At 47.0% G+C, this 25862-nt stretch overlaps 1 protein-coding gene across 1 annotated transcript in view; it reads left to right on the top strand.

Moving 5' to 3' along the window:
* MEGF6 (multiple EGF like domains 6) overlaps window positions 1-25862 on the top strand; it is a 100310-nt gene that overhangs the window by 42349 nt on the left and 32099 nt on the right. Inside the window, exons 4-7 of the mRNA XM_036396481.2 lie at window positions 14755-14877; window positions 21654-21779; window positions 23368-23490; window positions 24075-24197. Of these exons, the coding sequence (XP_036252374.1) occupies window positions 14755-14877; window positions 21654-21779; window positions 23368-23490; window positions 24075-24197 (495 nt within the window). The remainder of the gene's footprint in view (window positions 1-14754; window positions 14878-21653; window positions 21780-23367; window positions 23491-24074; window positions 24198-25862) is intronic.

The raw sequence follows: 25862 nt of genomic DNA, 5'->3' as shown, positions 1-25862 counted from the left end.
TCTCCTGCATGTTTCTGCTTTCCCAGTCTCCATCTGGCCATTTCCTTTTATCTGGAGTCCTTTTTTATTTTTATTTATTTTAATGTCAGAAGAAACATGGTTCAAGGTTTAGGGTTTTTTTTTTTAGGTTCATGGTTTAGGTTTTGGGATTTTTTTAGGTTTAGGGGTTTTTTAGGTTTTGGTTTTTTTTTGGTTTTAAGTTTAGTTTTTAATTTTTTTAGTTTTGGTTTTAGGTTTTGATTTTAGGTTTAGTTTGGTTTTTGGTTTTAGTTTAGGTTTTAGTTTCGGTTTAGGGTGAAGATTCCTGCACTCCTCTTTACCTGAGCAGGTTGACTGTGCCTGTGCGGGGATGCATTAACTCTGGGGCTCATGATGCTGCTGAGCTGTGAAGCACCACACCGCCAGCTCTGATGTGTTTGGCTCTGTACAAGAATCTTAAGACTGAATCTGAATGAAATGCTGAGAGAGGCAGGGGCCCAGCCCAGCCCTGTCCCTGTGAAAGGATGGTACTGCTCTCCTGGCTGGCTCCCAGCTGCAGCAATGACCTGCTGCAGATCCTCATGTGTTGCCACACTCCAAACAACTCTTGGTACTCAATCAGCTGAAGTAAATTAGGTGAGGAGGAAGCTGGAGCTGGCTCTGACCTGGCCAAGCATAACTTATGACATAAGCAGGGCTCAGTTGGTGTTTGAGCCTGATGTGCTTTTGATGCCTGGGCTGGACCCCTGAGCTGTCTGCAGCAGTCTGAGCCTGGAGTCAGGCCCAAGGAGTCAGCCCAGCCTGGAGCAGCCTCAGTTTTGTGACCAAACTTGTAGGACACACAGAGCCACAACCTAAATGAGGATAAGGATTGTGACTTTCTGTCAGTTTATCGGTCTGTTCAGCAATTCTGGCTTCTTTGATTAGCTAGTCCAACATTTCTGAATGCAAGAATTAATTAACTGCTATTAATATGGAGGGGCCACTGTTCATTTCCCATCTGTGGCTCTGCAGGGTCTCATTCCCAGTTTGACAACTGTCAGTGTGACTTCACAAGGTGCTGCCAAGCACAGGAGCTGACCATGCTCAATTATCACCTTCCCTTCCAGCCCTAAATAGAAAGGATGTGTGCAGCAGCACAAACATTATATATTATATTATATTAGATTACATATTATATTTTACATATTATATTATATTATATTATATCATATTTTTATATTTATTATGTTATATCTATTATATCATATAGTAGCTTTTATAATACATCATATTTTATATCATTTTTATCATTTTTATATCATATCATGTTTTATATCATGTTTTCCTCACTGTGCTGAGGTTTTTATCACAGTCCAAGGAAAGGGGATTGAGCAGGTTTGTCACAGAAGTCCCACTTGTTTTGGAAGCTGCAGGAGGAATTCCCAGCTCCTGGAAGACCCCTTTGGTGGCTGCCTGAGGAGTCAGGGACTCCCTGGAAAGCTGCTCGCTGTGCCTCATCTGCACTCCAGGCAAGGCTAATTTAAGATAGACAAGTCTTGGTAACATTTCTGAGCAGAGGAACCCAGCCTGGCCCGTTTTTCACAGCTCTGTTCATTTCTGCTTGTCAGCACCTCTGTGTCAGAGCTCCCCATGGCAGTGCCTGGGCTGGAGCAGCATTCCCAGCACCTGCTGTGGGCCAGCAAGGACAATCCACGTCTTGCTACAGGATATTTTGGAACAGATGAAGTATTCAATAATTCCAAGTGGCTCCTGGCAGGGTGGCAGCGTGTCTGTGCACAGCAAGGGCTGCTGGAAGGCAGCACTGTGGCACATGGGGAGTGCAGGTGGAATTGCTGGGGGCTCTCAGTCACCCCCTCTGACATTTCCCTTTCTCCTCTCCCATCTCTTTGCTCCCTTGTGGCATTCGCATTCTCTGAAAAAATCCCTTTGCTCAGGATTTTTCTCCTGGGAAGCTGAGAGGCCTCAGAGAAAAGGAAAACAATTCTTATCTCATTTGCTTCTCCTGTGTTGTGCTTGTCTGGAATGTGTTTGGAGCTTGTTTACCCACAGGTGATTGTTTCATTGGATTCTGCTGTGAGTTGTTTTCACTCTTTGGCCAATCGGTGCCAAGCTGTGTTGAGGCTCTGGAAAGTCATTATAAGCTGATTTATTACATTATTAGCTAATAATGAAAGAGTTTTCATTATTATCCTTTTAGCATTCTGTAAGTATCCTTTCTGGATTCTTTAGTATGGTTTAGTATTCTTTAATATAATATAGATCATAAAATAATAAATCAGCCTTCTGAGAACATGCAGTCAGATCCACCATTCCTCCCTGAAAATGCAATACTCCCTCAGTACTGAGCATCTCCCTGGGGACTCTGCTGGACCCTCCAGACAGTTTGAGCAAAGTCTGTGTAAACCACATCAGGTTGGACTTCTCCAGACCATTTCTAAGCATTCACAGCATCCTTCAGAGAGGTCACTTTTTTTTTTTTTTTCCTTCACAAAGCAACTGACTCAAAAATGTGTCTGTTATTTTTGTTAAAATCAAAATAGTAATGAGGAGCATGTGGGCTGTTGCCTTGTGTAAATATTAAGATGAGCTGAAGTGGTCCCTGAAATGTTAGGAAGCTGCTCTTGGAACAATCAGCAAAGGGGACTCGTGACTGGAGTCCACCTTCCTTTGGAAATTGCTGCAGCAATAGCATGAAATCCCTATTTTCCTCCTGGATTCAGCCTGTTTCAAAATTTCTCGCGGAATGCTGTTCATTGCAGCCTAAACCACAAGTTTTAATTTGGAATTTTACGATGGCCAAATAATACTGTGAAAACGTCTCAGAGTAGCAGGGCCTGCTCCCCCCACCCCTCCCCAGCTCAGCCCTGCGAGCACATTGTTTCAAAACATTCCAGAAAGTTAAATGAGGCTTTTGAGCTTGCCTCTGGAAAATCCAATAAGCTATTCCTACTTCTTATTTAATGAAAAAGGTAAAATAAAATTCCCTTTCTTGCAGGAAGCGGGAATGAGCATTATGGTTTTCTTTGGAGCAGCCACGGTGGCTGTTCCTCATTTCTACTTAAATTTGGTGATTAAGCTTTGCTTTCTGTCGTTATTTTAAGACCAGAATTTTGGTGTTGGGTGCTGTTTTTGGGGAGGTGTGATGGTAACGAGGCACTTCCACAGTGAAACACTCCCTGCTCGGTGTAACCCTGGAGTTGTGTAACTTGGTGTGGTGTAACCACAGCAGCCTGGTGCTCCAGGGGGAAACCCTGATCCCCCCTGCCTGCCTTCCATCCCTCCTCAGCCTGGTTTGGGGCAAACCCACGGGTTTATTTCGGGGTGGAGGATCAGCCTGAGTCCCAGGGCTGGCTGTGCATAATCAAAACCAAACACAATTCCTAACAATAACAAACAAAAATTTTACAACTATTTATCTACCGTTAAAAAAAAAAAAGAGAAGAATTAAACATTACCAAAAAAGAAAACTAAAATTACATTACTAAATTATTCAAATATCTACTCAATAATTTCCCAAACCTCAGCCTGGTGCTCCAGGGGGAGATGCCGATCCCCCCTGCCCAGCTCCTATCCCTCCTCAGCCGGGTTTGGGGCAAATCCACGGGTTTATTCAGGGTGGAGGATCAGCCCAGCCCCGGGTGGATGCAGCCGTGCCTCCCTCGCCCGGGAGGGTCCCGTTTCTCCACGCGTGGGCGGCGGGGGCAGCTCCGGGTCCGGGCAGCCCCGACAGCTCCCGCCCATCCCGGGACAGCTCCCGCCCGTGCCGGGGGGCTCCGGGGCGCTCCCGGGCCCGGCGGTACCTGCGGGGGGCGGAGCGGGACCGCCCCCACGGCTGAGCCGCCCGCGCCGCCCCGCGCATCCCCGGCTGCGGCCCCTGCTGCGGCCGCGTCCCGTCCCTGCTCCATCCCTGCCGTGTCCCTGCTCCATTCCTGCTCCATCCCTGCTGCGGCCGCGTCCCGTCCCTGCTCCATCCCTGCCGTGTCCCTGCTCCATCCCTGCCGTGTCCCTGCTCCATCCCTGCTCCATCCCTGCCGTGTCCCTGCTCCATTCCTGCCCGTCCCTGCCGTGTCCCGCTCCGTCCCTGCTCCATCCCTGCCGTGTCCCTGCTCCATTCCTGCTCCATCCCTGCTCCATCCCTGCCGTGTCCCGCTCCGTCCCTGCTCCATCCCTGCCGTGTTCCAGCCCTGTCCCGCTCCATCTCTGCTCCATCCCTGCCGTGTCTCGCTCCATTCCTGCCCGTCCCTGCCGCGTCCCGTCCCGTCCCTGCTCCATCCCTGCCGTGTCCCTGCTCCATTCCTGCTCCATCCCTGCCGTGTCCCGCTCCGTCCCTGCTCCATCCCTGCCGTGTCCCTGCTCCATTCCTGCCCGTCCCTGCCGCGTCCCGCTCCGTCCCTGCTCCATCCCAGCCGTGTTCCTGCCCTGTCCCGCTCCATCTCTGCTCCATCTCTGCTCCATCTCTGCTCCATCCCTGCCGTGTCCCGCTCCATCCCTGCCGTGTTCCTGCCCTGTCCCGCTCCATCCCTGCTCTGTCCTGCTCCGTCCTGCTCTGTCCCGCTCTATCTCTGCTCAATCCCTGCCCCGTCCCGTTCCAGCCCGGTTCTGTCCCTCTCCGTCCGCGCTCTGTCCCCGCTCCATCCCCGCTCTGTGCCGCTCCATCTCTGCCCCGTCCCGTTCCGTTCTGCCCCGTTCTGTCCCTGCTCCATCCCCGCTCCATCCTTACCCCGTCCCTGCTCCGTCCCCGCTCCCTCCCCGCTCCATCCTTGCCCCATCTCGCTCCATCCCCGCTCCGTGCCGCGCTCATGGGCCGGCCCTGGGCGCTGCTGTGGTGCCTGGGCTGCCTGGGCGGCATCCCGGGCTCCTCCGGCGAGCATTACCGCTACCTGTGGAGGAGCTGCTACCCCTGCTACCTGGGGCGAGCGGGCTACCCCGACCTGCGGCCAGGTACGTGCGAGCCCTGGGAAGGTCCCGGTAGAATCAGGCTCTTTGTGGGTTCTGTGTGCCGGGCTGGGGCTCCCCGCAGGGCTCTGCCTCGAGGGGTTTGTCCCCAGATCCCCCAGCTGCAGGGTGGGGGTCCCAAGCTGGCAACCATCCAAGTGACAGACTGGTGACCTGGCTGTTTATGTGCCTGTGCTTTGTATTATTATATTTATTTTTACATTATTATTATTATTATTATTATTATTATTATTATTATTATTATTATTATTATTATTATTCCATTATATTTATCATTATTATCATTATTATTATATTCCTATTATTATCACTATCATTATTGCTGTTATTACTGTTATTACTATTGTTATTATTACTCTTCAGTGCATTTCTTACTCTCAAAAATCAGTTCTGGGCTCTGGCAGGGTGGCAGAGAAACAAGAGTTTCTCCACGTCTGTTGCTGTCCAGCTGGGTTAAAGATAGCTCCTGTGCCACATTCCTTAAAAAGCCAAATGCATGCATTTTGCTAGGGTATGTAGATTGTTTTTTTTCCTCAGCTCCAAAGGATCTCGCCCCAGTGCAGGGCAAAAAGTGAAATTTTGGTGTTTTTAACGTGAAAAAATGGTGCCTTTCTCTCTGGCTGAGGTTTGCTGGGGCTGTGTGAGGGTGGCTCAGCAGATTCTCCCCCGGGCCAGGGCTCGGTATTATTTGGGGTTGGGTTTGTGTGAGGGGAATCCTCTGGCAGCAGCAGAGCTGGGCATGGCCGGGGGATGAGGCAGAGGAGCCGAGTCAGGGATCACTGCCCTGGAACATTCAGCCTCAGTGTCTTTTGGAAGCAATTCCCAGCCTGCTGCAGCGTGGGAAGAGCTTGGCCAGACTTCCCATGGAGCAGGTGGAGGGCATGGAGCCCTCGGTGCTCCCTCTGCACGTGGCTCACGTGGGGTGGCGTCTGGGGACACGGAGCTAGGTGTGGATTCTGCCACTGCACCCTCCCTTCCTCCTCTGCCTGTGCTCAGCTGCCTCCATGGCAGGAAAAGCTTGTGGGGGTTTAGGAAATAACAGAGAATATGCGAAGGTCGCTGAGGAATTGGGATTCTTGGGCGTAATGCAGACATCAAGGAATGCATTATCTCATCCTGGGGTAATGCTGATAAATAAATAAATGCCCCAAGCAGTGATATCAGGAGAGTTGTGAGATGGGCCAGAGCTTTGGGAAGGGGCGAGTCACTGCCTTGTTATTTATAGATCAGATGTTTGTCTCAAGCTCACATTGTATTTTGCTGTCTCCATCCAACTGTGTTGGCTCAAAGTGACTCTCCAAGACAAGCTCCTGAGAGCCAGCTTTGTGCTGGATCCAACCTTCCCTTCCCCAGTGCAGAATTCCTCAGATCCTCAGGATCCTGATCCTGTTTCTGCTCCTCTCAGCTCCATGGACAGGCAGCTCTGTGTGGGCTTGGCTTTATCTTTATCCTTGGTGTGAAGTGCACAGCTGAGGGGTTTTCTCATGGGTTTTTATCCATGTTGTGACTTATCCTAAACTGGTATCACTGTGTGTCACAGACATCTTTTATGAAAAATCCTTTCCTTAGGATTTTTCCTCCTGAGAAGCTGAGAGGCCTCAGGAACAAAATGTAAACAATGGTTATCTGCTGCTGTGGAATGCAACAGGTGGATCTATGATTGGGCTCATGTGGTTGTTTCTAATTAATGGCCAATCACAGCCCAGCTGGCTCGGACAGAGAGTCTGAGCCACAAGCCTTTGTTATCATTCTTTGCTATTCTATTCTTAGCCAGCCTTCTGATGAAATCCTTTCTTCTATTCTTTTAGTATAGTTTTAATGTGATATATATCATAAAATAATAAACCAAGCCTTCTGAAACATGGAGTCAGATCCTCGTCTCTTCCCTCATCCTCGGACCCCTGTGATCACGGTCACAACTGTGGGTTTGCTTAATTTGTTAAATTTCTCCTTCTATGCCTCAGCTTCTCTCTGACAGGTAAGAGGAGCTGTCTGGGTGTGATTTCAGAGTCCCAGATGTTGTCTTGGTGTGATTTTTAGGGTCAGTGTGCTGCTTTCCCCGCAGTTCCCATCTGCCCAGCCAGCACACGCGTCCCCACAGCCGTGTCCCCTCACAGGCAGCTGCCACAAGGCACAAAGCTCTGCTGTGTGCACATCACCAGCAGCTCTGTGCGTGCCAGGAGAGGGAGGAGGTGCTCTCTGCAGCACGGCGTGGCTCTCACCGAGCTCTGGGTGCCTGGATGTGCTCCCTGTGCGCAGACAGGGCCCTGCTGGGGCTTGGTTGTCAGAACTCAGTGCATCCCTCTGGGCAGGGGGCTCAGAGACCCTGGCACACAGCCCAGAGCACCTGTGGGTTTGATTATGACCCATGGAGCAAATTACCAGCTTTGTATGAAGGCCTGAAAGCCACAGAAGTTTAAGTAGTGTAATAATAAAATTATCACTAGGTGAAAAAGTAGATTTTGGGGTTTTTAGAATTGGGGTTTTGGGGACAAGATGGAGGGACTTGGGCGTGTCCAGCCTTTCTTCTTCTTCTTCTCTACCTCCACCTTCTGCTGTGATGTTGGCACTTTTAGATTGGTTTAGAGTAGAAACTCACTGTCTAACATAGGTGATGGGTATTGGGAAGTAATTGTAAACATGTTATAGGTAGTTTGTAGTATAAAGAGATAACACTGCCCCGGGGGCAGGCAGAGTGCCTCTGTCTGTCCTGCTGGATGGACCTTGGCAGGGCAGGAGAGAAATTTTCATAGATAAGATACAATAAACAACTCTGAGACCGAGAACTGAAGAGCTCCGACTCGTTCTTTGAATGTGGGGGCCGAAACAGAGACTGCTCACGTGTCTTGGGGCTGCAATAAACTGCAAACTCCTGAGACTCGGTGTCACTGCAATGGCCCATGGCAGCCCTGGGTGTTGTGTCCTCACACAGCCGCCCCTACAGGAGGAGCTTTGTGCTCTGCTGGGGACTCACCATCCATCATTGCTGGGATATCCTCTCTGAAGCAGCCAGAAACCAGCAGAGCTGTTGTTTGATCCTGCTCCATGAGCTCCTCCAACAGCTACCCCAGAGGTGTGGGATTCACATTCTCTGAACACAGAGAGAAACAATTCTCTCTCAGATTTTTTTTTCCTGGAGAAGCAGAGAAAATAACGATCAAAACAATTCTTGTCTCATTTGCTGCTCCTGTGTTTGTGCACGAGTGGAATGCATTGTGGAAGGCTGTTTACCTGAAGGGGTTTGGTAATTGGATTCTGGTGTGAGTGTTTTGTTTTCTTGGCCAACCTCTGCAAGCTGTGTCCTGACAGTCAGTGAGGAGAGTCACGAGATTTTGTTCAGTTTAGTTCTTGTTCAGTTTCAGTTTAGATGTAGTGTAATATAGTACAGAACAATATAGTATAATAAAGTAATTAATTAGCCTTCTGATCTCATGGAGCCCTGTGTAAGAGTGTGCTTCTTGCTGATGGAGTGACAAAATTATTTTTTGTCTCCTTAAAAGGAAAGAAGTCCAGAAGTCTCTTTCTTTGATTAAGTGAAAAGACACTTCATAGGACTTAGGGGACCTCACTTCAAATTTAAGGAGAGCTAATTGAACAGAAGCTAAAAAGCCTTGCCTAGGCAATTAACTAAGAAAAGGAATGAACAAAGAAACTAAATTGCTTTTGTGAGGTGTTTTTATTAGAAGCAGGAATGTCTAGCACTTGGCTTAGTTTTTCTGTTTGTTATTTTGCCTTTTATTAAACCTTTTTGTTTCTAACACTGCAACAGAAGCCATCCTGCTGATTATTGTGCCTCTAATAGTAGCTGAACTATCTTAAGTATGTTATGGCCTTCCTAGAGCTTGAAGAAGTTATTATAACAGTCCTGCTCATCATCCTTCTTGCCAGTCAGGCAAAATTTCACCGATACAGGAGCTCCATCCCCAGCTCTGTGCCTGGGGAGATCTTTCACTCAAGAGTGAAAGCCCGCACAGGGAATGGGGTAAAAAACAGTGATGAGAGAAGGTTGGAGAGGATGAGAGCAGCAGCAAGTCCAGAGCAAGTCCAGGTGCTTGTTGCTGCCTGCACCTCTGCTCTGTGCTGAGTAATTCCCAATTACAGCCCCATCCCCAGGCACTCAGGGGAGCACAGGGGGGAGCTGGGCCACTCTCCCAGCCCCACTGCTTGGGGGCAGGAAAAGGTGAGCTGAGGACAAGGCCCGGAGCTGAGGCAAAGCAGAGTTTTCACTGCAGCAGATTGTTCTAAAGCTGATGCACCCATTCCTTTGGAATTCTCTGCTGGGCATGGCACAGATGGTGCGGGGAAGCTCTGGGCATCTCCCACCTGCAGTGGAAGGAATATCGGCCTCAATAACTCCCTGCAGCTCTTCAAGTGCTCTCTCAAATGCCTGGTTTAGGGTGAGATGAAAGCTGAGGGTGTGGAGGTGCTCTGCCTGCCCCAAATGTCCTTTTCCTTCCCTCCAGTGAGTCACTCACCTTCCCAGCTATCCTTCCTCAGCCTAGAGGAGGAAAAAACTTCCAGGCTGGCAGAGAGGAGATGAAGCATTGTCCTCTCCCATGCTCTCCTAGGTCTGTTTGGACCTTGCCACAGCTGTTTTTTCTGCATGCAAGGAGTGTGGAATAACAGGGCATCCGAATTCCTCACGTTATTCATGTTGGGACTGTGTGACACGTGCAAGAAATGAAGTAATGCAGATGGTTTTTTCATTCTAATCTGTGTCCATAGAGTGAGATTGGCTGTGCTCCCTTGCCCAGCAGCAGGGGCTCTTGGGTCCTCTCCATGCACTCTTTTTACTCCTTGAAATTGCTGAATTATCTTCAACAAACTGGTACTGGGAAGATAAACTCAGTAAATCCCACACATGCTCATCTCGGTGGATTTTAATTAACCTTTTCCCCGCAGCCCTGCTCTGTAATCCAGGCTAATTGCTGCAGGGATTAGGGCCTGGCACTGCTGCTCAGCCAGACATTGCAAACCTCAGCAGTGCTCCCAGCTGGGCTCCATCGCCTCCTCCCCAGCCCTGCAAGGAGATGAACTGCCTCCCTACCAAATACCTAACACTTTGCAGGGCTGCTGTTGCCACTTTCTTCTCCCTGATGTGTAGCTCTTGTAGGAGAGAAATCAGTGTTCCTTCTGGGAGGACCTGTGTGTGTGCAGGGAGTGCAGCCAGCCCAAGCCATCTCCTCACTCTGTGCCCTCTTTTTTTGGTTTTGTGTTCACTTTCCCTGTGTTTCATTGCTGTATTACCTGTGTTAGTCCATGTAGGTGTCTCACCAAAACTTTTCTATGGGTTTGTATTCATCTCCCCTGTGTCTGATTGCTGTATTTCCTGTTAGTCCATGTAGGTGTCGAACCAAACCTTTTTTTTTGGTTTTGTGTTCACTTTCCCTTTTTTTGATTGCTGTATCCCCTGTGTTAGTCCAATGTAGGTGTCTAACTAAACTTTTTTTTTGTGGTTTTGTGTTCATCTTCCCTATTTTTGATTGCTGTATTCCCTGTGTTAGTCCATGTTCACTTTCCCTATGTTTGATTGCTGTATTCCCTGTGTAGGTTCATGTAGGTGTCTAACCAAACCTTTTTTTTGGCTTTCTGTTCACTTTTCCCTATGTTTGATTGCTGTATTCCCTGTTAGTCCATGCAGGTGTCTAACCAAACCTTTTTTTGGGTTTTGTGTTCATCCTCCATATGTTTGATTGCTGTATTCCCTGTTAGTCCATGCAGGTGTCTAACCAAACCTTTTTTTGGGTTTTGTGTTCATCCTCCATATGTTTGATTGCTGTATTCCCTGTTAGTCCATGCAGGTGTCTAACCAAACCTTTTTTATGGGTTTATGCTCACCTTCCCTATATTTCATTGCTGTCTTACCTGTGTTAGTCCATGTAGGTGTCAAACCAAACCTTTTTTTATGAGTTTGTGTTCACTTTCCCTTTTCTTGATTGCTGTATTATCTGTGTCAGTCCATGTAGGTGTCTAACCAAACCTTTTTTCATGGGTTTGTGTTCATCTTCCCTGTGTTTGACCACTGTGTTATTCCCTGTAGGTGTCTGAGGTTTCAGGGATTGTTTCTGCTCAGGGAAGGGGCTGGGATGACCCCTCCTTTCAGAACTCCAGTTTCTTTACACAGCAGAGATCAATATCTCTGCTGTCTCATTGATCCAAGCCCCATCCCCAGCCCTTGCTGTGTTGGGCTCCTCCTCAGCTGGCTTTGCCTGGTACCCACTGCCCTGTGCATGCAGAGCAGGGCTTGGCAAACCCTGTCCTGGCACGGCTCTGGCTTGCTCAGAGGCAGCTGAAGAGAAGCCTGTATGCTTCTCATTTGCTCTCCTTTGGAATTATTAATTCCAACCAGATTTTTTTCAGCTCTCCAGTAGGAAAAGAACCGTGCTGTGCCACGAAGCACAGCTCACACGGTGTCACGTAGGGCTCTGGGTCCTGCTGGCAGGACCTGCCCAAAGCTGCTCCTCCTGGCCCTGGGAGCAGCTCCTGTTGCTTCCCAGCCTGTTGTATTTGCAGGGAGGGATGATGGATCTGACTCCATGTTCTCAGAAGGCTGATTTATTATTTTATAATACTATATTATATTAAAGAATATATATTAAGGAATATAGAAATATTAATAATATATTAAGGAATATAGAAATATATTATTTTATGGTACTATATTATATTAAAGAATATAGTTATATTAAAGAATATAGAAATATATTATTTTATGGTACTATATTATATAAAGAATATAGTTATATTAAAGAATATAGAATATTTTATGATACTATATTATATTAAAGAATATAGAATATATTATTTAATGATACTATATTATATTAAAGAATAAATATAGTTATATTAAAGAATATAGAATTTTTTATGATACTATATTATAATAAAGAAAATAGAATATATTATTTTATGATACTATATTGTATTAAAGAATATAGTTATGTTAAAGAATATAGGATATATTATATATTAAAGAATATAGAATACTATACTATACTAAAGAATACAGAAAAGATATTTACTGAATGCTAAAAAGATAATAATGAAAACTTGTGACTCTTCCCACAGTCCTTACACAGCTTGGCCCCAGTTGGCCAAATAGTGAAAACAACTCACTCTAGAATCCAATGGAACAATCACCTGTGGGTAAACAATCTCCAAACACATGAGCAAAACACAGGAGAAGCAAATGAGATAAGAATTGTTTTCCTTTTCTCTGAGGCTTCTCAGCTTCCCAGAAGGGAAATCCTGGGCGAAGGGAATTTTTTCAGAGAATGTGAATGCCACACCAGTCCATATTCCCATTGACTCACTGGCTGGAGGTGCTGCTGGTGCCAGCCTTGGCGGGTGGATCTGCCCTGGGGACAGATTTATTTTGGTCACACCATGGTGCAGGGTGTCCCCAAATCTCCCTGGGGCTGCAGGAGGGGCTCTGGGATTTGCGGGTGGCAGGGAAAGGTGATGCTGCTCTCCCCAGCCAGGACGGGGTTGGGATGGGGACAGCAATCACGGAGATTTAGAGGGTGAAAAGTACAAAGGGGGAAGAGGAGCCACGGAGAGAGGAGATGTAAAAGTGCTGAGTGTGAGTAATGGGGTGAAAGTAAGAAGTTTACTCAACACATCACTAAGTTTCTTGGACAGTGAATTCTCAACAGTTTCAGATTAGAGTTGAAGGGAAGCAGTGGAATAGTCATTTAAATTCAGACCAAGAAACTTTATTGTGCTACATAAAACCTTCCCAAACCCCAGTTTTCCTGTTCCTGAGCTGAACAGAGCCAGCTCTGTGTATTAATAGCTAATCCTGCCCACAGAGATGAGCAGGGAGTGCCTCAGGGGCTCTAGGGCTCTGCAGTGTCCCAAGTGTGTGCGGAGGAAAATGATTTAATCAGAATTAGGTTGCTTTGACCAGCATCTCAGACTCATGCCATCACATTTTTCCCCTTGAAAAGCCACTTTGGCTTTGGCTCACTCTTCATAGAGCATCACTCAAAGCTTATGTTTCACCTCAAAAATCTACTCATTTTCCTTTCTTTCAGTATTAAGTGTCTTGGAAAAAAAACAGGAAGAAAATAGCAAAACCTCCTAAAAGGCTCAGTCCACTGAGTAAAGCAAAGGGCTGGCATTACAGAAATGAGCATTTTGCTGGGTTAATGGAGACCACAGCTGCAGTGGGGGCTCTGCAGGAGGAGCCCAGCACTGCCAATGCAGCAGGACACCCCAGGACAAGGTTGGGGGTTCCCTGGGAATCACTGGGACAGAGGAGATGTTTTTATGATCTCTGAGCTTTAGGTGTTAATGCTTTAAGCCTTTCTGAGAAAAGGGCAATTTTGTATTCTCACTGCACAGCTCAGAAGACTCAAACAGGCATCACCTTTCCCACTTTTCCCATTTCGCCCCTGACCCAGACCTTCCCTTGCTGCTGGCTGATTTTCTTGGCAATTAATGTGACAAACATAAAAATTTGGCTCAGCCAAGGCTGTGTTTCTCCAGTTTTTGGTGCCCTTTTCCTGCCCAGTGGCAGCTGTGGGTGAAGAAGAGCTGGGTTGGGGCACCGGGCACGTTCCTGCACCTCTGGCGTGCGAGGACACGGCTGGGTCCCCACCCTGCTGTGATTCACTCAGGAAATGTTTCTTTATCTCCTCAGTAACAGTCCTGGATGGGAACTGAGCTGGCTCAGGGCTGGCCTTGCTGGGAAGGGCTTGGGGGAGCTGGAGGTGAAGAAAGTGCAAAGAAAAACCCAAATGGAGAAACCCAAGCTGCCGAAGCTTTTCTCTCCGTGTGGAAGTGTGGTGATGTTCACAGGGGTCCCAGGACGAGGGAAGAGATGAGAATCTTGACTCCATGTTTCAGAGGGCTGATTTATTATTTTATGATATATATTATATTAAAATTATATACTAAAAGAATAGAAGAAATTATTTCATCAGGACAAGGGAAGAGATGAGAATCTTGACTCCATGTTTCAGAAGGCTGATTTATTATTTTATGATATATATTATATTAAAATGATATACTAAAACTATACTAAAAGAACAGAAGGAAGGATTTCATCAGAAGGCTTGAAAGGAATAGGAAGGAATGGAATGATAATAAAACCTTGTGACTGCTCACAGCCTCGACACAGGTGGCTGTCGCTGGTCATCAAGTAAAAACAATTCACATGCTGGGTAAACAATTCTCCAAAACACATTCCAAAGCAGCAAAACATGGGGAAGCTGAAGTTCCCCAGCTTCTCAGGAGAAAAGATCCTGTCAAAAGGATTTTTCATAGAATGTCTCTGTGACAGGGAAAGGAATGGCTGGTTGGGTGCTTTGCTGCTCCTGGAGTGGGATCTGGTTCTCCCCTCTGATCCTTTCCAGTCTGAAAGGTAGTGTGGGTGCACAACTGTGCACACCCACAAATGGCAGGAATTAAGGAACTGTGCAGCTCTATCCACATCATCTCCACATTTCTGATTGTGGCACAGGGAGAAATCTACCTCAAACACTTCCTTTGACAAGCAAGGAGGTGTAAACTATGAATTCATCCATTATTCTGGAGTCAGTGGGAAAGGTGACCATTGGCAGGTGAACAGAGGAGGATGGTTTGTGCTGACTGACAAATCAAATTGGGTTTTTGTGGTTGTTGTTCATTGATTGCAGGTTTGTCCCTGGAATTTCACGAACAGCTTGACTGACTGAACATAACAAAATGGCCAATCTTGTTCCCTTTGCTTTCATCCCTCAGATCAGAGTTGGACAGCAGGGGATGGATATCCCTGAGCCCAGACACCCTCCTGTCCACTCTCCTGAGCTTTCCCCCTTGGTTTTTTTGCAGATGTTGACGAGTGCCAGGTGCACAACGGGGGCTGCCAGCACCGCTGTGTGAACACCCTGGGCTCCTTCTACTGCGAGTGCCAGCCCGGCTTCCGCCTGCACACGGACGGCAGGACCTGCCTCGGTAAGGCTGCCCTGCAAATCCCCTGGCAATCTCTCCTTTCAGCCTTTTTCCTGCCAGTAAATCCGTGGCAGTGAGCAGAAAACCTCGATTTCCTCACTCCCTCCCGTGCTCTGTGCCCTCAGTGTGAGATAACGCTGATGGGTTTGGGTTCCTCTGAGTCCCTGTGTCTTCCCTCACAGTTTGTGTCCCTTTGTGCAAAATATTTCCATGTGGTCACGTAAAACTGAGGCTGCTTTGCTGTCCCTGAGTTTATTCTGGTTCAGGAGAATCACTGGGTTCAAAACATTTGCTGTTCTTCCATGTGGTCACATAAAACTGGGGCTGCTTTGCTGCCCCTGAGTTTTTTCTGGTTCAGGAGAAATAACTCCCAAGTGCTTTGGTGCTTCTGCTTTTGATTCAGGATATATCAGATATGGCATTCTCAGAACAGATACATAAATGAAATTATGAGGATTTTCAAGTCAGGCTTCATTTTGACCTCAGTATTTCCCCAGAATTTCAGTATTTTCTCAGTATTGCTGTGGGCAGCAGGTGTGACAGACAAGTGACAGTAAATGTGGCTGTGTGTGGAGCTGTGGCCATAATAATCCAAAACCTTCTCCTCTGGGATGCTGGTCCTGCATTCTCTTGGATGGTGCTTGGTCAAACATCACCATCCAGGCACCAGGTTTGCCCTGCAGCTGATTTTGGGGCCAATTCCTTGAAATGTTGTTTTCTGCCTGCCCCAAACTGGAGCTCAGAATGGAACTCAGAGTCTTCCTCCAGCATCTGTGGCTGTTTTAATTAAACCACTTCTCCCCCACAGCTTCATTTGACACATTTTTCCACTATTTGAGGGATATTTTCATGCAAGTGGAAAGAATTCCCGGGCCATGGTGTTTGCAGAGTTTTCTCGGAACACAGTCACGCTCCAGAGTCTGCCTGTGCGTTCCAGTTGGGAATGGTGATATGTGAGCAGGAAAAATCCATCCAGGGAAGCTGTGCCCAGCTCTGCACTGACACACATCTGCCCACAGCTGCCTCCAGTCCGTAATGACACCCAACCAAGTGAGATTTAAGGTGCAGGATCCCCTTATTTTGCTGGAAAAATCCAGAAGGGAAAGGATGGCAAGGAAGGGACAAAGTCAAGCTTGACAAAGTCACGCTCATGTCGGGGTGAGGAGCTGCTGCTGCTCACATGTAAGTGTGCTGTGGTCTGTCATCTCCTAATTGTCTCTGGGATATGTTGCTCCCTTTCTTGTGGTGAGCAGTGATCCCGTGTTGCCACATTTCTCTTCACAGAGAAAAGCAAGGCACGATTCTTCCCAATAATATTTCTGGGTTTCACATTCTCTGAACCTCAGAGAAAGGAAAACCAATCCTTATCTCATTTGCTGTGCCAAAGTAGAATGCCAAATGGAGATTGTTTACCCAAAGTGGTGGTGTTTTGTTTCCTTGGCCCATCAGGGCCAGGTGTGTGTGTGTGTGTGAGGACTGTTGGCTGACAATCACAAAAAAAGAGTGCAGTTATGTACAGAGCTGAGTGCTTAACAGATTCAGTTTGGCTGTAATGCAATATAGTGCAATATAATAGAGAATAGTGTAGTATATAAAGTAATTAATTAGCCTCTGATGTCCATAGAGTCCTCATCATTCCTCTCCTTTGGGGGCAAAAATATCAACGATAATCCCGCAGCCTTGCAGAGCGAAACGTGGGACAGGCTGACACCAGGAGTGCTCAGCAGCCCCAGAAGCTGGAACAGTTCTCAGGGAAAACATTTAATAGATCTCTAGAGGGAGGAATTCTCTTCTTTAAGGGGAGTTTTTTATGATTTTCTGTCGCTCTCCAGGCTTCCCTGCTGGTGTGGCTGAGCATTCCCACAGGATCCAGCCCCGCTCCTGCTGCCCGTGCCCAGCGCTGCAAACCTGCTTTGCATTAAACTTGTGAGCAAATATTAGCCATAAAGTGCAGTGCTGGAATTCACCTGCCAAAAGTGAGAGGTCTCTGTTCATGAAATCTGATCATGAGTGAGTGGGGCAGTTCCTGAAGAGCAGAGCCTGCAAGATCTGCAGTGAGTTTGTGGTGCTGGTCCCCCTGGGATCCAGAGCACCCAGGAAAGCAAAGCAGACCAGGCAGGGCAAATAGAAACCTCTCACTGCATAATTATCTAATAATGTTTCTAAAATGGGGCTTTCTCATTTCAGGACTGGTGGCTTTTTCTCTTTACACATCTCTGCCTGTCCATGTGTATATGTGACACCTTCACAGAACTCTGTACTAACCCAGCTGTGAGGAGGGGTGGAACATCTTTTTCTTAGAAAAGCTCAGAACAGAGCACAGGCTCAGAGGTGCCTCCTCTGCTGGTGTTTGTGGCTGTCCTGTTGTACCCACAGACACCAGATTGCCTTGTGGTCAGTTCTGAGGGATTTGGGGTTAACTGATCAAAGCTGTTTTTCTCCTCAAGCTGGGATGTCCTCTCATTTTCTGTAGAGATTCTGTGCTGTTAAAATACAAAATATTGCCACTAGATATAGGGAATAAGCCAGGAATGAAGGGAACTGGGGACAGTGAGCATCCATCCATCCATCCATCCATCCATCCATCCATCCATCCATCATCCATCCATCCATCATCCATCCAATCCTTCCCATCCATCCAATCCTTCCCATCCATCCATCCATCCATCCATCCATCCATCCATCCATCCATCCATCCATCCATCCATCCATCCATCCATCCATCCAATCCTTCCCATCCATCCAATCCTTCCCATCCATCCATCCATCCATCCATCCATCCATCCATCCATCCATCCATCCATCCATCCATCCATCCATCCATCCAATCCTTCCCATCCATCCAATCCTATCCATCCATCCATGCATCCATCCATGCATCCATCCATCCATCCATCCATCCTTGTCCTGCTGAGGGAAGATCGCAGCTCCGCACTGGGACAAGCACAATTTTGGGTGGTAGGAAGCTCCTGTCTGCCCCAGCCAGAGTGTTCTGGGCACAGAAAGAAGCCTTTGCAGTCAAGTTTCTCGTTAAGGGCCATCAAATCATGGATCTCATTCTTTAAATGCTTTCTGCTCCCCACAAAACCCACAAAGGCTCCGATGATGGATCGGCAGCGCTGAGCTGGAGCTCCACAATTCCCCCACAGTGTGCTGGGTTAGCTGGTACCTGGGGCTGTGACTCAAATGGCTTAAAACCCCCTTCCTGCGCCCAGCTCTCAGCTGGTGCTCTGCAGCTCCGTTGTGCAGGATCCTTTTGCTGTGTCTTTGTTCCAATCTCTGCTGAGAGAGGGAGAAAAGGAGCAGCAGCTTCCACTGCGAGTGAAACAGAACAAAGAGAGGCCTTGGGCGTCCTGAAATCACCTCTTTCTTCATCAGAACCACATGGGCAGGAGGCAGGAAGCTGACATCTCCAGGTCCTTCTCCACTGTTTCAGCAGAGGGATGCAGGCCAGGCTGAGGCAGAGGGGTTTGATGGGAGCCAATTGCTTTTGTTGGCCTGAGGAGCAGAGAGATGGTCTGGATTAACACACAACATGTTTCTGGAAGTTGTCTGAGGTTAGGAGGAATCAGTTTGGGATTACAGGATGGAGCAGAATGTTTATATCAGGAGAACTTCAAATGAAGAAATCTCAGTGACAGGGGTGATATAATGAACAGAAGGACCAGGCCAGGAGGTTTGTGTGGGCTCGAGCTGTGTGTGCAGGGACCACATGTGCTTGGTGAGGCTTTCCATTTTACAGACAACTCGTACATTTTAGGGAGTTTGACCTTTTCTTTGCCCAGTCGCACATTTTTCAGCCTTTTCTTAGAATTGCTGGGTTTTTGTGACACTGCAGAAGGAACATCCTGCTCAGTTCTAGCTACAGCTGCTCACAGTCACTCTTGGGGCATCAACTCGCTGGTCCTGGTGGCAAATCACCTGTCTCTAAAGGAAAAGTGAGAGAGAGGAAAGAGGAGAAGTGAGAAGAGAGAGGAAAAGTCAGAAGAGCAGCTGGAGGGTGCAGAGATCAGGTATTAAATCATCTCCTGTGTTAGGCTGCTGCTGCACAGATCCACTTCCTGGCTGTAATCAGCAGCAAAAATCTCCTTTCCATCCCTCTTTATCCATTTCCCAGGCCTGAGAGGGTCAGAATCTGGGAGCAGCACTGCACTCCCCCCAGACAGCAGGGCTGGAAGGAACCTCCCTCTCTCAGACACTGAAATATCATCTGTGGAAAATCTGTCTGCGCTGTAATTACAAAAATCTGTGTGATGTACAGGATGACACTGGGCTTGGCAGCCTTGTCACAGAAATGTTAAGCTCGGGCAGAGCATCTGGGAATGGAAATATTTTTAGAGTGGTTCTGTAAACAGAATAAAAACCCCGAGCAGTAATTAAAACAAGGCCAGCAGCGAGGTCTGCTGGCTGTGACTGCGAGGAGCCAGCTGAGGAGACCCAGCCTCACACGGGCTCTGTCTCCTGAAATCTTGCATGGAAGAACTCAGACTTTCGATTTTTTTTTAGGAATTTGCGAGGAGGCCGTTATTTAAACTTCAAATTAATCCGAATAACTGCATCCTGGGTGGTTATTTTAGACACAAGATGCATTGGCTTGTTCCATGTTGGCCCAGTGCTTTTCCCAGATGAAGGAATGTTTTGGCAGGCATCAGCATTGTTTGACTTGTTTTCTTTTTTTTTTTTTTTATTTTAAAAAAAGGCTCTCTCCAACAAGCACATTATTTATGGCTATTTTTGAATATATGTTATTAAACACTTAAATATATTGGAATATTTTTAAATGACCACCCATCTCTGCTAGAGCTTGAGTAGTGTAACTCTGACCCAGAGCTTTTCAGGAACGTTCAGTATTCCTGTTGTTTCCTTCCAAATGGATTAAAGGAAACAATGCCAGCACAACTAACATAAACCCCGAGTTCTTGCTCCAGCATTATGTTTTATATGGCAAAATCTTGACCCTGTCAAGCTGCTTTTATTCCCCCAAATGTTGTTTAGCTAATTAGAGGCATAAAATGAGAAGTTGAGTTATTTTAACATTTGGAATGAGAGTGATCCTCAGCTCTGAGTCAAAGCATATTTTATTTTTTTTTTTGCAGGGGAAGGGCATGCAGAAAAAAATGAAAAAAAAAAAAATTGACTATATTTTTGTCCTGAGCCAAATATTTGTTTTCACTTATGTACAAGAGCAAGGACTTAACTTGCCTTGGGATTCAGAGGAGTGGTACCAGCAGAGATTTCTGCTGGTAGCTGCTTTCCAGGTCCTCCAAAGCTCTGGAGGTTGTGGAGGGCACTGTGATCACCTGAAGGATCAGTCTGGGGAGAGATGGTTTTCATTAGAGATATTTTTAGCTTTCCTATAAGATTCCACTGAGCCAGCACATTAGTTTGTTCTGGAGTTTGAAAAATAGGTCAGAAACGTGTGAGAGCAGAGCTGATGGTTCTGCTCAGCTCACGGGAGCCAGGGCTGGGTTTCCATCCTGGGCCAGGGCCAGCCCCAGCCATGCTCCACCAGCCCACTGGGTTGTGACACTTTGGTGGCTCCTGAGAGGCAGAACAGGGTTCAAAGGCCAATTTCCCAATTGTCACAGGAGACAGCTCTCTTTGGAGGAGCTCAGTGCATGAGGAGTTGTGACGGTGTTCACAGGGGTTCTGGGATGAGGGAAGAGATGAGGATCTGACTCCATGTTTCAGAAGGCTTGATTTATTATTTTATCATATATATTACATTAAAACTATACTAAAAGAATAGAAGAAAGGATTTCATCAGAAGGCTGGCTAAGAATAGAACAGCAAAGAGTGATAACAAAGGTTTGTGGCTCAGACTCTCTGTCCGAGCCAGCTGGGCTGTGATTGGCCATTAATTAGAAACAACCACATGAGCCCAATCCCAGATGCACCTGTTGCATTCCACAGCAGCAGATAACCATTGGTTACATTTTGTTCCTGAGGCCTCTCAGCTTCTCAGGAGGAAAAATCCTAAGGAAAGGATTTTTCATAAAAGATGTCTGTGACAAGGAGTTGGGTGCGTTAACCCAGGAGACACCCAGTGCTCCATTGTATGGCTTTGAAGGCAAATCATCATCCCACAATGACTTCTCCACCTGAGACCATGAATCCAGCTCCAGAAAGTTTTGTTTCCCAGCTCAAATTCCTCCTGGATCCGAGGTCAATGATCCTGGTTCTCCTATTCTTTTAGTATAGTTTTAATATATAATTTTTCTTTTAATATAATGTATATCATAATAATAAAAATAATAAATCAGCCTTCTGAAACATGGAGTGAAGATTCACATCTCTTCCCTCATCCTGGGACCCCTGCGAACACCACCACGTCCCCAGGTGCCACCTGTTGCAGACATCTTTTATGAGAAATCTTTTCTTTAGGATTTTTCCTCTTGAGAAGCTGAGAGGCCTCAGGAACAAAATGTAACCAATGGTTATCTGCTGCTGTGGAATGCAACAGGTGCATCTGGGATTGGGCTCATGTGGTTGTTTCTAATTAATGGCCAATCACAGCCCAGCTGGCTCGGACTCTCTGTCCGAGACACAAGCCTTTGTTATTCATTCCTTCCTGTTCTATTCTTAGCCAGCCTTCTGAAGAAATCCTTTCTTCTATTCTTTTAGTATAGTTTTAATGTAATATATATCATAAAATAATAAATCCTTCTGAGACATGGAGTCAGATCCTCGTCTCTTCCCTCATCCAAAAACCCCTGCGAACACGGTCACAGCCACTCAAACCCTTTTTGTGCCAAACCTTGTGTCCATTTTCCCCGCAGCTCTGAACTCGTGTGCCCTGAACAACGGAGGCTGCGAGCACGACTGTGTGCAGGTGACCCTGGCCCAGCACCGCTGCCAGTGCAGGCACAACCACCAGCTGCACCAGGATGGCAAACGCTGCATCCGTGAGTCCTGGGGGGCTGGGGAGCCGTGGGTTCCAGCTGGGAGCTGTGGGATGGTGTGGTGGGGTTCACAGGATGAGGGAAGAGATGAGAATCTTGATTCCATGATTCAGAAGGCTGATTTATTATTTTATTATATATAATATATTAAAAATTTAACATTATTAAATTAAATTTAGAATATATATTATATTAAAATATTTTATTATATATTACATTATTTTATTAATATATTATATTAAAATATAATATATTAATATATTACATTAATATATAATTAAATAATATTAAATATATTTTTATTATTTATATTATATTGTATTACATTGTATTATATATTATATTATAGTATATTATATTATAGTATATATTTTATAATATATATTATATATATTATATTAAAAGAAAATTATATATTAAAACTATACTAAAAGAATTGAGAGAAAGGATTTCATCAGGAGGTTAGCAAGGAATAGAAAGGAATGTTAATAAAATCTTGTGACTGCCCACAGCCTCGACACAGGTGGCTGCCATTGGTCATCAAGTAGAAACAACTCACATGGACCTATCACAGATGCACCTGTTGCATTCCATAGCAGCAGATAATGATTGGTTTTTTCCTTTCCTCTGAAACTTCTCAGCTTCTCAGGAGAAAAAAAATCCTCTCAAAAGGATTTTTCATAAAATACGTCTGTGACAGGATGGGGATGCTCAGATGTCCAGCAGATCAGACTGGGGGATTTCCAGTAAAAACTCTGTGTGTTTTGTTGTCATGGACATATCCTGCGGTTTATTCCAAGGGATGGGAAGAGCTGGAGGAGTCGTAGCCAACAAAAATGAAATTGTATGAAGGCACAGGCTGCTGTGGGAGTGGAGGGACAGCAGAGTGTGACAGTGGGGTGGGATGTTCTCCCTGTCTGGCTGACCTGCTCCTGGCTCAGGAGGGAGAGAAACTGAAGGGGACAGAACACAAGGTTGTTCTCGTTCATGGCTGCTGGCACTCAAAAGGCAGGAAGGACAGAAGTCCTGAGCCGTGGAGTTGCTACAGCAAAAGGGACAACTGGGACGTTCCAAATGCAGCAGCCAAAGGGGTTTGGAGCATCTGCCCTGGTCCTGGGGCAGGTCAGAGATTGGCAAACCTCTGGGTAGGAGAATTTGGAGCAAATTGCCAGCATTTGCTGTGTAATCTCTGCAGAGGGATGTGCCCATGCCAACCTTCTGCTGGAAGGGTTTCACCCAGCTCAATGCCAGCCTTCTGCAGGATCTCCTGCTGGAAGGGTTTCACCCAGCCTAATGCCAGCCTTCTGCAGGATCTCCTGCTGGAAGGGTTTTACCCAGCTCAATGCCAGCCTTCTGCAGGATCTCCTGCTGGAAGGGTTTCACCCAGCTCAATGCCAGCCTTCTGCAGGATCTCCTGCTGGAAGGGTTTTACCCAGCTCAATGTCAGCCTTCTGCAGGATCTCACAGCGTGCACATCCTCCCGAACAGGTGGAGCAGGGATTTTCTGCCTGGGATTTTCAGGCTGCAGGCTTTCCTGCTGCTCTGTGCAGGATCTGTGTGGGCTGACCCAGGCTCTGTGCTCTGCCTGCAGTGAGGAACCCGTGCTCTGACAGGAACGGGGGCTGCATGCAGCGCTGCCTCAGCCACCGTGGCCGTGCCCGCTGTGAGTGCCACCCTGGCTACCTGCTGGCCCCTGATGGCAAGACCTGTGAAGGTGAGTGCCCTGCAGAGCTCCCCTGCAGGAAAAGCTCTGTGTCTGGTGGGTGAGGGAGTGCTCAGTGGGAGCAGAGTGGAAGGAAGGACATTTCTTCCCTTGGCTGGCTCAGGTGGTGTCTGTGCCCTGCTGGAGCTGTCTGCAACAGCAGGGCTGTTCCAGGGGAGATTTAGGCTGGGCATTAGGGGGAAGTTCCTCCCTGAAAGGGGGATCAGGTGTTGGAATGGGCTGTCCAAGGAGGTGGTGGAGTCACCATCTTTTATTCTTTATTTAAGAATAGACTGGATGTGGCACTGGGTGCTGTGGTCTGGTGACAAGGTAGTTTTAGGTCAAAGGTAGGATTTGATGATCTCAAAGGTCTTTTCCAGCCTAATTGATTTTGTGATTCTGTGTGTCCCACTGTCACGTGACCCCATCTCCTGGGAAGCTTTACAGCAATTCCAAACTTAACTCTGTGTCTTTACTGGTCTGAACCCCAACGAACCGTTCAGAGGGCAAGAAACCAGTGCAGAACTCAAATACCATAACTTTGGAAGGATGTTTGAAGTTCAGCCTACTTATCTTATGTGTTCTCCTTCTCCCAGACGTGAACGAGTGCCTGACAGGGCTGGCCATGTGTGCACACCAGTGCCTCAACACCCGAGGCTCCTTCAAGTGCACCTGTAACCCAGGCTACGAGCTGGGGGCGGATGGCAAGCGCTGCTACCGTGAGTACTGAGGGCTCCAGTCTGAGCTTCCTTTCTGCCAGGGCCAGGATTAAATGTGTGTGTGATGGTATTTCTTGTTGGGACTCAGAGTTAGTTCTTAGCTCTGTTACAGTCTCACAAGCCCTGAGTTCTGCAGCACTTCACACTCTAACAAACTAAAATGGAGATGTGTCTCTCTCTCTCTACAAGGCCTTTTAAGGATAAACTGTCCGATTAGGAAATGACAACTGAATTATTTTTACTTTTAACCCAATGACCAACCACCCGTGCCCTGCAACACAGACTTTTTTATCCAATTACGCAAAACCACACAAACCCATGGAGAAGAGGGTGAAGAAGAAGGAGAAGAAAGAGAAGAAGGAGAAGAAGAAGAAGGTGAAAAGGTGAAGAAGGAGGAGAAGAAGAAGGAGAAAAGGGAGGAGAAGAAAAAAGAGAGAAGGAGAAGGTGAAGAAGAAGGAGAAGAAAAAGGTGAAGAAGGAGAAGAAGAAGAAGGTGAAGAAGAAGGACCAGCCACTGCCCTAAAACCTCCAGCTTGCTCTATATATATCACTTATATTCTAAAACCCCAAACTCTAAGTTTTCCACCCTGTGATATCACACACTTCTATTCAAACTCCACACCCACAATCCCAGTTCTGTAATTTTGGAAGCCTTCTTCACGGCCTCAGGTCAATGCAGTGTTCTCTTGGGGGTCTGTGTCAGCTCAGAAGGTCTGAAATTTTCAGTAACCAGGGCTCCAACACTCAGCCCTGCCCAGCAGGACAGGGCACACCTGGGCTGCTGCAGGCACGTGTTTGTCACTGCCCTCTGGGAATCGCCAGGGCCAAGCTGTGGCAATCTCTGCTGAAGGATTTCACAAGCGGTTTTGAGGCTGTTTACTCCCCCACCAAGATAAAAATCTTGGTCTGATCTTTAAAGTCACCACAAAGCCACTTTAGCTGGTTAAAGGCAATTGATTTGGAGCCATTTGGCTTCAAATAAGCCAACTTCTGCTCTTGGAGACTCTGCTGGACAGGCTCAGTGAGCTGCAGATGTGTCACTGGAGGAATTGAGCCAGTGAAGGGCTCACATCTGCTCCCATCAAGGCAAGAAATAAACTCTGTGATGCAAGAGTGAGCTGGACTGTCCTCACAGCTTCGTGCAGCTGCTGCAGCCCAGCAGGGCCAGGCTGAGCCAGAGCCACCAGCCCTGACAGATGCCAGCCACCGTGGCAGTCCCAGTGCTGGCAGCTGGTGGCACTGGGAGCTGTGAGGGTCCCCTTGAGCAGCAGCTGGAGCTTGGCAAGGCTTTGCAGGCCATAAATAGGTCCTGAAAGGCATCAAACAGAGCAATATGGGGCACCGGGATGATGACATGAGGTTGAAGGGCATAAGTATGTACACAGCTTTCTTCTTAGGGGCACAGCCAGTCTCACACCGTGACACATTGCCCTGGGGCCAGCAGAGCAGCCTTTCCACATGAAAGGTTCCTCCCTGCCCTTCCTGGCACGTTTCTTTTAAGCAAAACCCTGCTCTATGCTGCTTTAATAAGGAAAGGGAAGAGAGGGATGACAATCACGTTGTGAAATCTGGAAAAAGTCTTCCACTGTGGCCCAGCTTTTGTTTTTGACAAGCACAGACCCATTGGGAAGCATCAAGCTCCCTTTCTTTCATCCTCCTTGGGTC

This window comes from Molothrus ater, chromosome 23 (genome assembly GCF_012460135.2).
Source record: "Molothrus ater isolate BHLD 08-10-18 breed brown headed cowbird chromosome 23, BPBGC_Mater_1.1, whole genome shotgun sequence".
Classification (NCBI taxonomy): domain Eukaryota; kingdom Metazoa; phylum Chordata; class Aves; order Passeriformes; family Icteridae; genus Molothrus; species Molothrus ater.
The sequence above is the reverse complement of the archived record's forward strand: the minus strand, read 5'-3'. Positions and strand labels throughout refer to the sequence as shown.